Below are 12763 nucleotides of genomic sequence, written 5' to 3'. Positions count from 1 at the left end.
CAGACAATGGCCGCTGCGCTTGCCCCTACCTTCCTTTAATTTGTATTTACTAATTCCATATGCCTATTGGTAAAGATCTATTATGCTTTAGCTACCTGCTGCCTTTTATCCTCAGGCAGTGGACCTGATTAAAGGCCCCTCCTCTCCAAATTTTCGATGTCCAGATTGGCCGCTAGTCTAAGCTCTATTACGCTACCTGTGCTGCCACAATCAGAGATCCTTGGACTTATTCACCAAGATCCCTCTATTTCTATACTTCCTATCAGTATAAAAAAAAACTATCTTCTCCCATCACCTCCTGCCTCTCTTAAAAGCACTTGTGGGTCCATTTTGCCAACATGCATTACTAAAGTACATTGAGACAATATCAGCTGTATTGTCCTCATCAGTACAGTTTCCTTTTGATAAAAAGCTTCAAACTTGACCAGACATATTTCTCCCTAAGAAAGCTATGCTAACCATTTTGATTAATCCCTGTTTCTTTTAAAAAACATTGGACATGCTATAGCTGGAATATTGTGTGCAATCCTGCTTATCGTACTGTAGGAAGGACATGAATACAGTGGAGATCATTGCAAAGAAATTCACAGGATATAGAATGGAACATTTCATTTTTAAGAGAGATTTAAGAGGTGTTTAAGAGGTATTTAAACAGACATGTAAATAGGCTATACATCAAAGGATATGTTCCTAGTGAGAACAAACGGGATTAAGTGGAGACAGGCAGGTGACTTGGACGTGATGGGCCATAGAGCCTGTTTCTGTGCTGTACAACTGACTGCAACTATGAGACAGGATAGGCTGGGTTTTTCTTAGATCAGTGGAGGCATAGATAGGGTACAAAGTGAGAAACTGCTCTCCATGGTATAAGATTAAAAGCATAAATTAAAGGTGAGCAGTTACAAGTTTGGAGAGGACTTATGGAAGGAATTTATCATCCAGAAACTGGTTAAAGTGGAATGTACTGCTTGATAACAAATATTCTCACTTTTAAGAATGCTTGGATGACCAATCAAATCAAGGCATAATGGGCTACAGTACAAATTCTGATAAATGAAATTAGTACAGATACTGTAGATACTTGATGTTGACAAAGACATGGCACACCAAAAGGCATTTCTCTGTGCAGCATGGCACTATTACTATAACAGTAGATTAATTATGTTCCTTAGAATATTTTTGGTTAGGTTTCCTAATCTGACGATAGACTTATTGGCTATCAAGTTACTGGCGTATCTATGTTGCTCTTCTTGAATGAAAGTAACATATTTGCTGCCCTCCAGTCAACTGGTACCTTGCCTGTGGCAAGCAATTATTTAAAAATCTGTGACAAAGCCCAAACAAACTCCTCACCACCCACCTTCTTCCCGTAATGCTGGTTGTCTGGATCCTGTTACCTACACAGATGCTGTATGCGCTGTACTTTATAAAGCATTTCTGTCTTTATTTCAGGTTTGCAGCATGTACAGCAGTTATTAATTTTTGGGAGACTTGGTCCAGGAAAATCCTTGAAGCTGCTGCAGCTCCACTCACTTACTTTCCTGGATGTTTGCGGAAAACCCTGTTTCCGTCACCTCCAGGGATAAGATATCAGTCTGATAGGAGCTCCTCAGGGAAATTCCTAGCTTTAGTTATTTCACAAAAAAGTGGCTTTTCTCTTTACACAATATAACCCTTTCAAAACGTCATTCACCAAATCAATCAATTCATCCAAAACTCTAACATTCTGCAGGTTTCAGCATAGTACCACATGCTCTCTTTTTTCTAATCTTTATAGTCATTGAAGTGTTATGAGTGATATACGGTAGTTCCCAAAGTTTTCTTAGTCTGGATAAACTTACTCTTGTTTTACACACCACAGGGTGGATGGGTCTTGCTGCAAAACTGCCACTTAGGTCTGGAGTTTATGGATGAGCTCTTGGAGATTCTGAATACAAGCGAGAATGTGAATGAATCTTTCCGAGTGTGGATCACCACTGAACCACATCCGAAGTTTCCCATCACACTGCTACAGGTTAGTGGCTGTACTGTTAACTAGCTGCAGGTTGGGGAGCAAATAAAGTGAATTAGATTCGCAGTTGCCTTAGATTGCTCTGAGATGTAACCTCTGGTTCAGAATGATATGGAATTTGTTTCTTAAATTTGCTGAGCATCCAAGATACTTGTGTAACCTACGAACCACCAATGGAATTCCAGTTACAACCATAACTGTGGGATTATTTACAGGGCCAAGAGATGCATTAAGGCAGAGTCAAAGGGGTGTCCTTTCCTCAATTCTCATTTGCTCTCACTGGTCAATATAGGGATTATAGTAAATTATACAATTCTAAGAATCCTTCTATTAACCTGGTATTCCCAACTTCAAAGTTTATCTTCCAAAGTGCATCATTTCACACTTTCCTGGATTAAACTGTCTACCATTTCTTTGCCCAACTCTGCATCTTATCCATGTCCCTTTGTAGCCTACAACAGGGGTCCCCAACCCTTTTTGCAGCACGGATCAGTTTATTATTGACAATATTCTCGCGGACCGGCTGACCCAGGGGGCGGGGTAGGGTTGCCAACGGACAAGAGTAGCAGTCAAATACATTATGTTTACCCCGAGACTACAATGACCATGAAGCCTTGCGCGGGCACTAGTGCATGCGTTACCTGCGCATGCATGTATGTGCCGATGTTTTTCTACAAATCGTTTTTGGCCATTCTGTTCAGGGGGTGGGGGGAGAAGGTAGTGATGTTAATCACGACCGGAATATGAGTGATAAGTGGCTAATACACTCAGTTTCATTTCCAAAAGGGTTTATCTGACGAATTTAATATTAAACACACAGCGCATTTTTTCCTCGCATAAATACAGTGATAGGTCAATTATCAGGGGAGGACAGGGGAGCTTGAAGTAAGTGTTGAACGAACTTCCAGTAGAAGTGGTAGAGGCAGGTTCGATACTATCATTTAAAAAAAAAAAAAAATTGGATAGGTATATGGACAGGAAAGGAATGGAGGGTTATGGGCTGAGTGCAGGTCGGTGGGACTAAGCGAGAGTAGCATTCGGCACGGACTAGAAGGGCAGAGATGGTCTGTTTCTGTGCTGTAATTGTTATATGGTTATACAAGTCAATAGCATCATAACATTTTAAATAACGTTTGGATATTAAACACGCAGCACATATTTTCCCCGTATGAACATATAAAATCATTGCAACACACCAATATCGCTGAATCAGTGGGAGCCCTGGGCTGAATACTTGTTCCCTGCAACAAGACGGTCCCATTGAGGGGTGATGGGAGACAGCGATACTCGAAGGGGGTTCCTTATGTCTAATCTATTCTGCAATTTAGCTTTCGTTGCATTCATTGCAGAGATATGTTGGAAATGGAAGCAATGTTTTCAGTGCTTTCATGGCTATCTCAGGGTATTTAGCCTTGACTTTGATCCAGAATGCCAGCAGAGATGTTATGTCAAACATACTTTTCAGCCCGCTGTCATTTGCAAGCTCAAGGAGTTGATCTCCTTCCCGTGCTGACATGGATGACGTGTGGGTAATGACTTCGCGTGCGTTCAAGCTCAACAGTGCGTGACAGGGAATGAGGAAAGGTGCAGCTGACTCCTATCGTTTCCTCGCAGCCTGGTAGCACATGCTTTACAGCCCGGCACCGGTCTGTGGCCCGTTGGTTGGGGACCGCTGGCCTACAACAATCTTCCACATCATCAGCCATATTATCTGCAAGCTTACCAATCCATCCTTCCATATCCAAGTCATTTACAAATATCAGAAAGAGTAGGGATCCCAGAACAGATCCCTGCGGAACAACACTAATCTCCAATCGCCAGGTAAAATATGCTGCATCTATTACCATCCTGTATCCTGTGGGCAAGCCAATTCCAAATCTACACAGCCATGTTTCCATGGACCCCATGCCTCTTGACTTTCTGAATGAGTCTCAAAGAATTCAAGCAGGTTCATGAAGCACAGCCTGTCCTTCACTAAACTATGTTGACTATCTCTCATAAGACTGTGCTTCTCCAAATGCTTGTATACTCTGTCTCTAAGAATCTTCTCCAATAATATGCCCACCACTGATGTTTGGCTCACTAGTCTGTAATTCCCAAGGTTGTTCCTACTCCCTGTCTGGACAAAGGAACTACATTTTCCACCTTCCTTCCAATCATCTGGTACTACTACTGTGGCCAGTGAGCACTCAAAAGTCATCACTGAAGGCTTCCCTCACTTCCCATGATAATCTGGAGTGTATCTAGCCTGCCCTTGGGGACTTAACTGTCCCAATGTTTTTTTCAGAAGCTCCAATACTCCTTCTATTAACCTCAGTATGATCCAACATATTAGCTTGTTCTATGTTGACCTCACATTCAAAGACCCTCTCCCTGGTAAACACTGAAGCAAAGTATTCATTAATGGCCTCCCTGTCTCCTCTTCCTCCAGACACATTTCCTCTTTGAGGTTGCAGTGTTCGCCAAGCTTGGCAATTAGCTTGCAGACATTTCATCATCAGTGGTGATGACATCCCCATAGAAACTATAGAAAAACTACAGCACAGAAACAGGCCTTTTGGCCCTTCTTGGCTGTGCCGAACCATTTTCTGCCTAGTCCCACTGACCTGCACACAGACCATATCCCTCCATACATCTTCCATCCATGTCTCTGTCCAATTTATTCTTAAATGTTAAAAAAGAACCCACATTTACCACCTCATCTGGCAGCTCATTCCATACTCCCACCACCCTCTGTGTGAAGAAGCCCCCCCCCCCCAATGTTCCCTTTAAACTTTTCCCCCTTCACCCTTAACCCATGTCCTCTGGTTTTTTTTCCTCCCCTTGCCTCAGTAGAAAAAGCCTGCTTGCATTCACTCTATCTATACCCATCATAATTTTATATACCTCTATCAAATCTCCCCTCATTCTTCTACGCTCCAGGGAATAAAGTCCTAACCTATTCAACCTTTCTCTGTAACTGAGTTTTTCCAAGTCCCAGCAACATCCTTGTAAACCTTCTCTGCACTCTTTCAACCTTATTAATATCCTTCTTGTAATTTGGTGACCAAAACTGAACACAATACTCCAGATTCGGCCTCACCAATGCCTTATACAACCTCATCATAACATTCCAGCTCTTATACTCAATACTTTGATTAATAAAGGCCAATGTACCAAAAGCTCTCTTTACGACCCTATCTACCTGTGACGCCACCTTTAGGGAATTTTGTATCTGTATTCCCAGATCCCTCTGTTCCACTGCACTCCTCAGTGCCTTACCATTAACCCTGTATGTTCTACCTTGGTTTGTCCTTCCAAAGTGCAATACCTCACACTCGTCTGTATTAAACTCCATCTGCCATTTTTCAGCCCAGTTTTCCAGTTGGTCCAAATCCCAGTGCGCAGTTGTTGGTGTTTCTCTCTGGGAGTCCTCACATTTATATATGCCCCCATTCAAATGCCTCATCCCGAGCTACCAAATTTCACCATCATCCTAAACACATTTTCCCCTTTAGTTTTATGTGATCCTCCCCTCAATCTAGTCATGTTCTGTTCCTCATGTGTAGAACAGCTTGGGGTTTTCCTTAATCCTTCTCCCTCCCCTTCTCAAACCACATGCAAGGAGTCACTAAACAACCTTCACATTTCTGCTGTGTATTTCCTTAAGAACATCTGTTCCCAATTTATGCTCCCAAATTCCTGCCTATTACCATCATAATTTGCCCTTCCCCAAGTAATCACCTTTCCATATCGTCTGTTCCCATCTTTGTCCATAGCTTCATGTGTCTCCATGTGCTTAAGTTCAGGGAGTTGTGGTTACCATCTCCAAAATGCTCTCGCACCAAGAGCTCTGTAATCTAGTACTAGATCCAGTATGGCTTCACCTATTATTGGCCTATCCACATATTTTGTCAGGAATCCTTCCTGGACACGCCTAACAAATTCTGCTCTATCTAAGCCTTTTGAGCTAAGGAGGTGCCAATCAATATTAGGGAAGCTGAAGTCACCTATGACATCAACCATGTTATGTTTGCACCTTTGCAAAAATCTGTTTACTTAGTGCTTCTTCCCGTTTCAGTGACTATTGGGGTGCTATAGAACCCCAATTGCACCCTTCCTATTTCTGACTTCCACCAAAAATCCCTCAATAGATGTTCCTTCTATTATCCTCCCTTTCTGCAGCTGTGATACTATCCCTGATAAGCAATACCACTCCCATCTTCTTTACCTCCCTCCCTATTCCTTTCAAAACATCTAAACGATGAAAATCAAGCAGCCAATCCTGCCTGTGACAACTAAGTTCCTGTATTAATCCATGCTCTCAGTTCACTTTTACTCTTAATACTTCTCACATTAAAGTAAACAATTAAACCCATCCAAATGACTACATTTATGCCCTATCCACATTACATCTACCTTTACCACATCTGTTTCAGCACTTGAACTAACACTATTGTTTCCATCCCTATGACAATCTTGTTTAAAACCACCCCATTAGCTCTAATAAACCTGACCAAAAGGACTTTGGTCCCTCTTTGAATTTAGGTGGAACTTGTCCCTTTTTGTACACGTTATATGTCTTCGCCAGAAGAGATCCCAATGATCCACAAATCTGAAACCTGCACCAAAATCTGGAGTAACTTCTGAAATGCCTGCTTCGCTGCCGCTGCTACTGTGCGATCAAGAATCTCCGGAGACGAAGGCCCCAAATCCTCGGCTTTGCGAATCACCCGTTGCCGGGGCCAGGTTCAAAACGCTCGGCAGAGATGATGCTCGGTGTCGAAGAGCTGGTCGGAGGCTCGGAGTTTTTCGGACGGACTCCGAGTCGGACTATGGTCGGATACTTCCGGGATGCTGCATCGGCAAGATGGCGGCACTGGAGGTTTACCGTCTGCGTGAGATGATGGAACTTGCAAGAGACTTTGAGACTTTTACTGTGCCATGGTCTGTTCTTATCAAATTTCGGTATTGCTTTGCACTGTTGTAACTATATGTTATAACTATGTGGTTTTTGTTAGTTTTAAGTTGGTTTGTCATGTGTTTTCATGATATCATTCTGGAAAAACATTTTCATCATTTCTTAATGCATGCATTACTAAATGACAATAAAAGGGGACTACATGTCCTCATAATCATAAAATTCCCAGCCACATATTTATCTAGCATATAATCCTATTCTTACCCTCACTAGCATGTGCCACAGGCAACAATCCAGAGATTACTACCCTTGAAGTCCTGCTTTTTTGGATTCCTTCTTGACTGCACAACACTCACTCTTCAGGACCGCACAGCTTTTTTTTAAAAAAAAGCAATGGCATTGGTAATGTTGTTTTCTACAACTTTTGGCTGCTTACCCAACCCCTTCTGAATACCATAGACCTCCCACAAGAATATAAGTTTACTTCCATGTCAGGTGCAAGCCATCTCATCTCAACACACCCACCTTCCCTGGAAGAGAGCCTAATGATCCAAAAACATGAAGCCCACCCTCCTGCACCATCTCATTAAACCATAAAACTGTATTAAATGTGTTGAACTGTATTATCTTCCTATTTCTAGTCTCACTAGCACATGGCACATACTCACAATCCACAAGCCAATGGCACTCACAGTCTCAAGCCTGCAAATATCCCACTTGGCCCCAGTTGCTTTTTCAAATCTCATACTCACAATCCACAAACCAACAGCTCTCACAATCTCAAGTCCAAACAGGACACCAACAATCTCCCTGATTTCCCACATCTTGCAAGAGAAACATACCATTGCAATACAAAAGAGACCTCAATTTACCCCTCACTTAGTTAGTTAGTTAGTTAGTTAATTACTTACTTACTTCACCTCATCTTACTGAAACCTCTTGAACCAAAACCTCGGGGCCCCACTCTTACACCAAACCACTCCAACTGAGCTTGTTTTCTTCTTATTGGCATCTGCTGCCCAATTAGCCAATCACCAAGGCTTGGTCTTTTAACTATTTCCTGTTCATGCTCCTGAAGCTTACCAGCAACAAGACTTGCTCATTTAAATGCTACCCGCTGTCACTCACCAACAATGAGAGCAATTCTTTAAATCTTTTCCACTCTTGTTCCTGTGTAGTATGGAACTCACCAGCATCAAAACTTGTTCTTTAACTCCTTCCTGCTCTCACTCTTGCTCCTATCTGCAAGAAATTTGAGCTCCATAAATTTCTAGACCTTAATCTCTAGGATTCAGTAAAGCTAATCACAGAAATCTTTCTTTCTTTTCAAATCTCTTTATTAATTTTCAAAATTATAAACTCAATAACAAAGTTGGTACAAAGAGATTGGAATAATCTTAATCAGCATATACAAAAAGGATTTTAAGTAACATAGGTATAATAGACTTCCAAACTCATAATGAAATTAGTCATAAAAAAAAGAAATAAAAAGAAAAAATATATATATAATCAAAGAAAAATCCCCAAAAGACAAAGAAAAAAAAAACAAAAAGAAACAGAACAAAACAGGGCTAGACCAATATCTTGAATCAGATACGTTCAGTAATGGTGTCAGCTCCGCTCTTCTATTCATATAATTTAAGTTTAAAAAAAGATTCAGAAAGGTCAGATTACATCATATGAAAATGTTGCATAAAAGGTTTCCAAGTTTCTTCAAATTTAACCGCAGGATCAAAAATATCACTTCTAATTTTTTCTAAATTTAAACTTAATATAGTTTGAGAAAACCATTGGAATGTAGTAGGAGGATTAATTTCCTTCCAGTTCAACAAAATAGATCTTCTAGCCATTAAAGTAACAAATGCTATCATCCGACAGGCTGAAGAAGACAAAGATCTATGTTCTACCACTGGCAATCCAAAAATTGCCGTAATAGGATGGGGTTTTAAATCAAAACATAGAACTGTTGAAATAATATCAAAAATATCTTTCCAATATTTTTCCAAAAGAGGACAGGACCAAAACATAGGAGTTAAAGAAGCCACCTCAGAGTGACATCTATCACAAGTAGGGTTTATATGGGAATAAAAACGAGCTAGTTTATCTTTGGACATATGGGCTCTGTGTACTACTTTGAATTGTATTAATGTGTGTTTAGCACATATAGAAGAAGTACTAGCTAATTGAAAATTTTTATCCCATTTCTCTATAGGTAGACAAAGTTGAAGTTCCCTTTCCCATTCATTTTTAATTTTATCAGATATACCTGGCTGTAATTCCATAATTATATCATAAATAATTGCTATTAATCCCTTCTGAAAAGGATTTAAACCTAAAATTTTATCAATAATACCAGCAGGATTTGAAGTCGAAAAGGTAGGCAACATAGTATTTTAAAAAATTCTTATTTGTAAGTATCTAAAAAAATGGGATCTAGGCAAATCAAATTTCTTAGATAACTGCTCAAAAGACATAAAACAGTTATCCAGAAATAAATCACGAAAACATATTATACCTTTCGTTTTCCATATCAAAAAGGCTTGGTCCATTACCGAGGGTTGACAAAAGAAATTAAATATAATAGGATTTGATAACGTAAATTCATTTAGGCCAAAAAATTTACGAAATTGAAACCATATTCACAATGTATGTTTAACTATTGGATTAACCATTTGTTTATTCAATTTAGATAGTACAAAAGAAAGTGACGTTCCTAAAATGGAAGCTAAAGAAAACCCCTGTACAGAGTGGCCTTCAAAGTTTACCCAATATGGGCTTGGAGTTATATTCCAATCTTGCGTTCAAAATATTAAATATCGAATATTAATTGCCCAATAATAAAATCTTAGGTTAGGCAATGCCAAACCACCCTCTTTCTTAGATTTCTGTAAGTATTTTTTACTTAATCTGGGATTTTTATTTTGCTATATTTAAGAGGAAATTTTAGAATCAATAGTATCAAAAAAGGATTTAGGAATAAAAATTGGTATCGTTTGAAATAAATATAAAAATTTAGGTAAAATAATCATTTTAATAGCATTGATTCGGCCAATCAATGATAGAGACAATGGGGACCATTTAGTAATCAGTTGTTTAACCTGATTAATTAATGGTAAAAGGTTAAAATTGAATAGATCCTTATGTCTTTTAGTAATTTTAACTCCTAGAAAAGTAAAATAGTCTTTAGTCATTCTAAATGGAGAATTGCTATATGTGGCAACCTGCATATTTAATGGAAAAAGTTCACTCTTACCTAGGTTCAATTTATAACCAGAAAAACTACTAAACTGAGCAAGCAAAGTTAATACTGCTGGAATAGATTTTCCTGGGTTAAAAATATATAATAGTAGATCATCTGCATATGGTGATAATTTATGAGTCTCATTTCCATGGGTAATGCCAAATATATTAGGGGAGTCACGAATGGCAATAGCTAGCGGTTCCAAAGCAATATCAAATAGTAGTGGACTAAGAGGACAGCCCTGCCTAGTACCATGGAATAGATGAAAAAGAGGAGATCTTTGATTGCTAATAAGTACCAAAGCCAAAGGGGTGAGATATATCAGTTTAATCCAAGATATAAATATTGAACTAAAATTAAATTTCTCAAGGGTATTAAGTAAATATGTCCATTCAACCCTGTCAAAAGCTTTCTCAGCATCCAATGAAATAACACATTCTGGAATTTTGGGTGAAGGCATATAAACAATATTCATTAATCTCCTAATATTAAAAAAAGAGTAACGATTTTTAATAAATCCAGTCTGATCAGCAGAAATAATTTGAGGTAATACATTTTCCAATCTCATTGCCAATATTTTAGAAAAGATCTTAGAATCCACATTCAGCAATGATAAAGGCCTATAAGATGCACATTCAGTAGGGTCCTTATCTTTTTTAAGAATTAGGGCAATAGAAGCTCAATAAAAAGATTGTGGTAATTTACCTATAGATACTGCATCCCTAAAAACACTACATAGCCAAGGAGTCAGTGTAGTAGGGAAAAATTTTAAAAATTCTACTGTAAATCCATCTGGGCCAGGTGCTTTACCTGAGTTCATCGAAAAAATAGGGTTCTTTATTTCCTCTACTGTAATAGGTGCATCTGGTTTTGAACATTCATTAGATGATAATTTTGGAATATTCAATTTCTTTAAAAATTCATGCATTATATTAGGGTCATCAGGAAATTCTGATTGATATAGGGAGGTATAGAATTTTTGAAAGGATTTATTAACCTCGTCATAGTCAACTGTCAAAGTGCCATCTTGTTTATGAATCTTAAGAATCTGTCATTTAACCGAGGCCGCTTTCAATTGATTAGCTAAAAGTTTCCCAGTTTTATCACCGTGTATATAAAATTGACTCTTAGTTTTGATTAATTGAAGATGATAATAAGAGATTATGTTCCATTTGAAGTTCAACTCTCTGTTTATAAAGTTCCTGATTAGGAGCTATAGAATATTTCTTATCAACTTCTTTAATCTTGTCAACCAGTCTAAGTATTTCCTTATTATTTTGCTTTTTTAATCCAGCAGTATATGAAATAATTTGTCCACGAATATATGCTTTAAAAGTATCCCAGAGTGTCCCACTGGAAATATCCTCTGTAGAATTCATTGTAAAGAAAATATTAATCTATTCCTCAATAAACCTAACAAAATCTGAGTCTTGGAGCAAAGTGGTATTAAATCGCCATTGTCTAGAATTAGTAAATGTATCCCTTAAGTTAATAAATAATTTCAACGGTGCATGGTCAGAAACAGCAATAGAATCATATTCGCAACCAGTAACAAGAGGAATTAATCGAGAGTCGATAAAAAAATAGGCAATTCTTGAATAGTGCTGATATACATGTGAAAAAAAATGAGAACTCTTTCTCATTCGGATGCAAGGATCTTCAAATTTCTGAGATTCCAGAGTTGGTCATAAAAGAGTTAATAAGGGTAGCCGATTTTAGATTATGAAGACACGTAGTCCTCTTTTATTGTCATTTAGTAATGCATGCATTAAGAAATGATACAATATTTCCTCCGGTGTGATATCACAAAACACAGGACAGACCAAGACTGAAAAAACCGACAAAACCACATAATTATAACATATAGTTACAACAGTGCAACAATACCATAACCTGATGAAGAAGTCCATGAGCACAGTAAAGTTCAAAGTCTCTCAAATGTCCCACATCTCATGCAGATGGGAGAAGGAAGAAAAACTCTCCTTGCCATGCCGACCACAATCCGACTCTGAGTCATCCGAAAACTTCGAGCTCTGATCAGCTCTCCGACACCGACTACTGAGCACCATCTCTGTCCGAAAGATTCGACCTCCTTCTCTGTCGCCAAAAGCAGGCAAGGCTGGGGATTTTGAGGCCTACCCTCCGAAAGGTTCCTGACCACACAGTAACAACAGCAGCGAACGAGCGTTTCAGAAATTTCTCCAGATGTTCCTCTGTGCTTTCACGTCCATTCTCCATCAAATCAGAATTGTCCACGGCCCCTATTTATCAGATACGACATCATTTTTCTCCAGAGGGCTGCGATTTGTTCGGAAGTACTTGATTGGACTTGGATCTATTCATCAAAGGATTTAAACAACAATTGAAATCTCCACCCATAATCAGCATATAGTCATTTAAGTTAGGAAGAGATGTGAAGAGATTCTTAAAAAAATCAGGACAGTCAACATTTGGGGCATAAACATTAAGCATAGCAACTTTTTTGTTAAATAGCAAGCCAGTAATTAACAAAAATCTGAAATTGTCTCATAATGCAGAAATGAAATTGACAGATCTATAAAAATAGAAATGCCTTTTATTTTAGCCTGTGAGTTCGAGTGGTACTGTTTTT

At 38.7% G+C, this 12763-nt stretch overlaps 1 protein-coding gene across 1 annotated transcript in view; it reads left to right on the top strand.

Moving 5' to 3' along the window:
* Window positions 1–12763, top strand: part of LOC140210901 (dynein axonemal heavy chain 8-like) — a 1093299-nt gene that overhangs the window by 1023537 nt on the left and 56999 nt on the right. Inside the window, exon 85 of the mRNA XM_072280167.1 lies at window positions 1862–2014. Within this exon, the coding sequence (XP_072136268.1) occupies window positions 1862–2014 (153 nt within the window). The remainder of the gene's footprint in view (window positions 1–1861; window positions 2015–12763) is intronic.

Source organism: Mobula birostris, chromosome 2 (assembly GCF_030028105.1).
Source record: "Mobula birostris isolate sMobBir1 chromosome 2, sMobBir1.hap1, whole genome shotgun sequence".
In the NCBI taxonomy this organism is placed as follows: domain Eukaryota; kingdom Metazoa; phylum Chordata; class Chondrichthyes; order Myliobatiformes; family Myliobatidae; genus Mobula; species Mobula birostris.
This window is presented reverse-complemented; position numbering and strand designations above follow the sequence as displayed.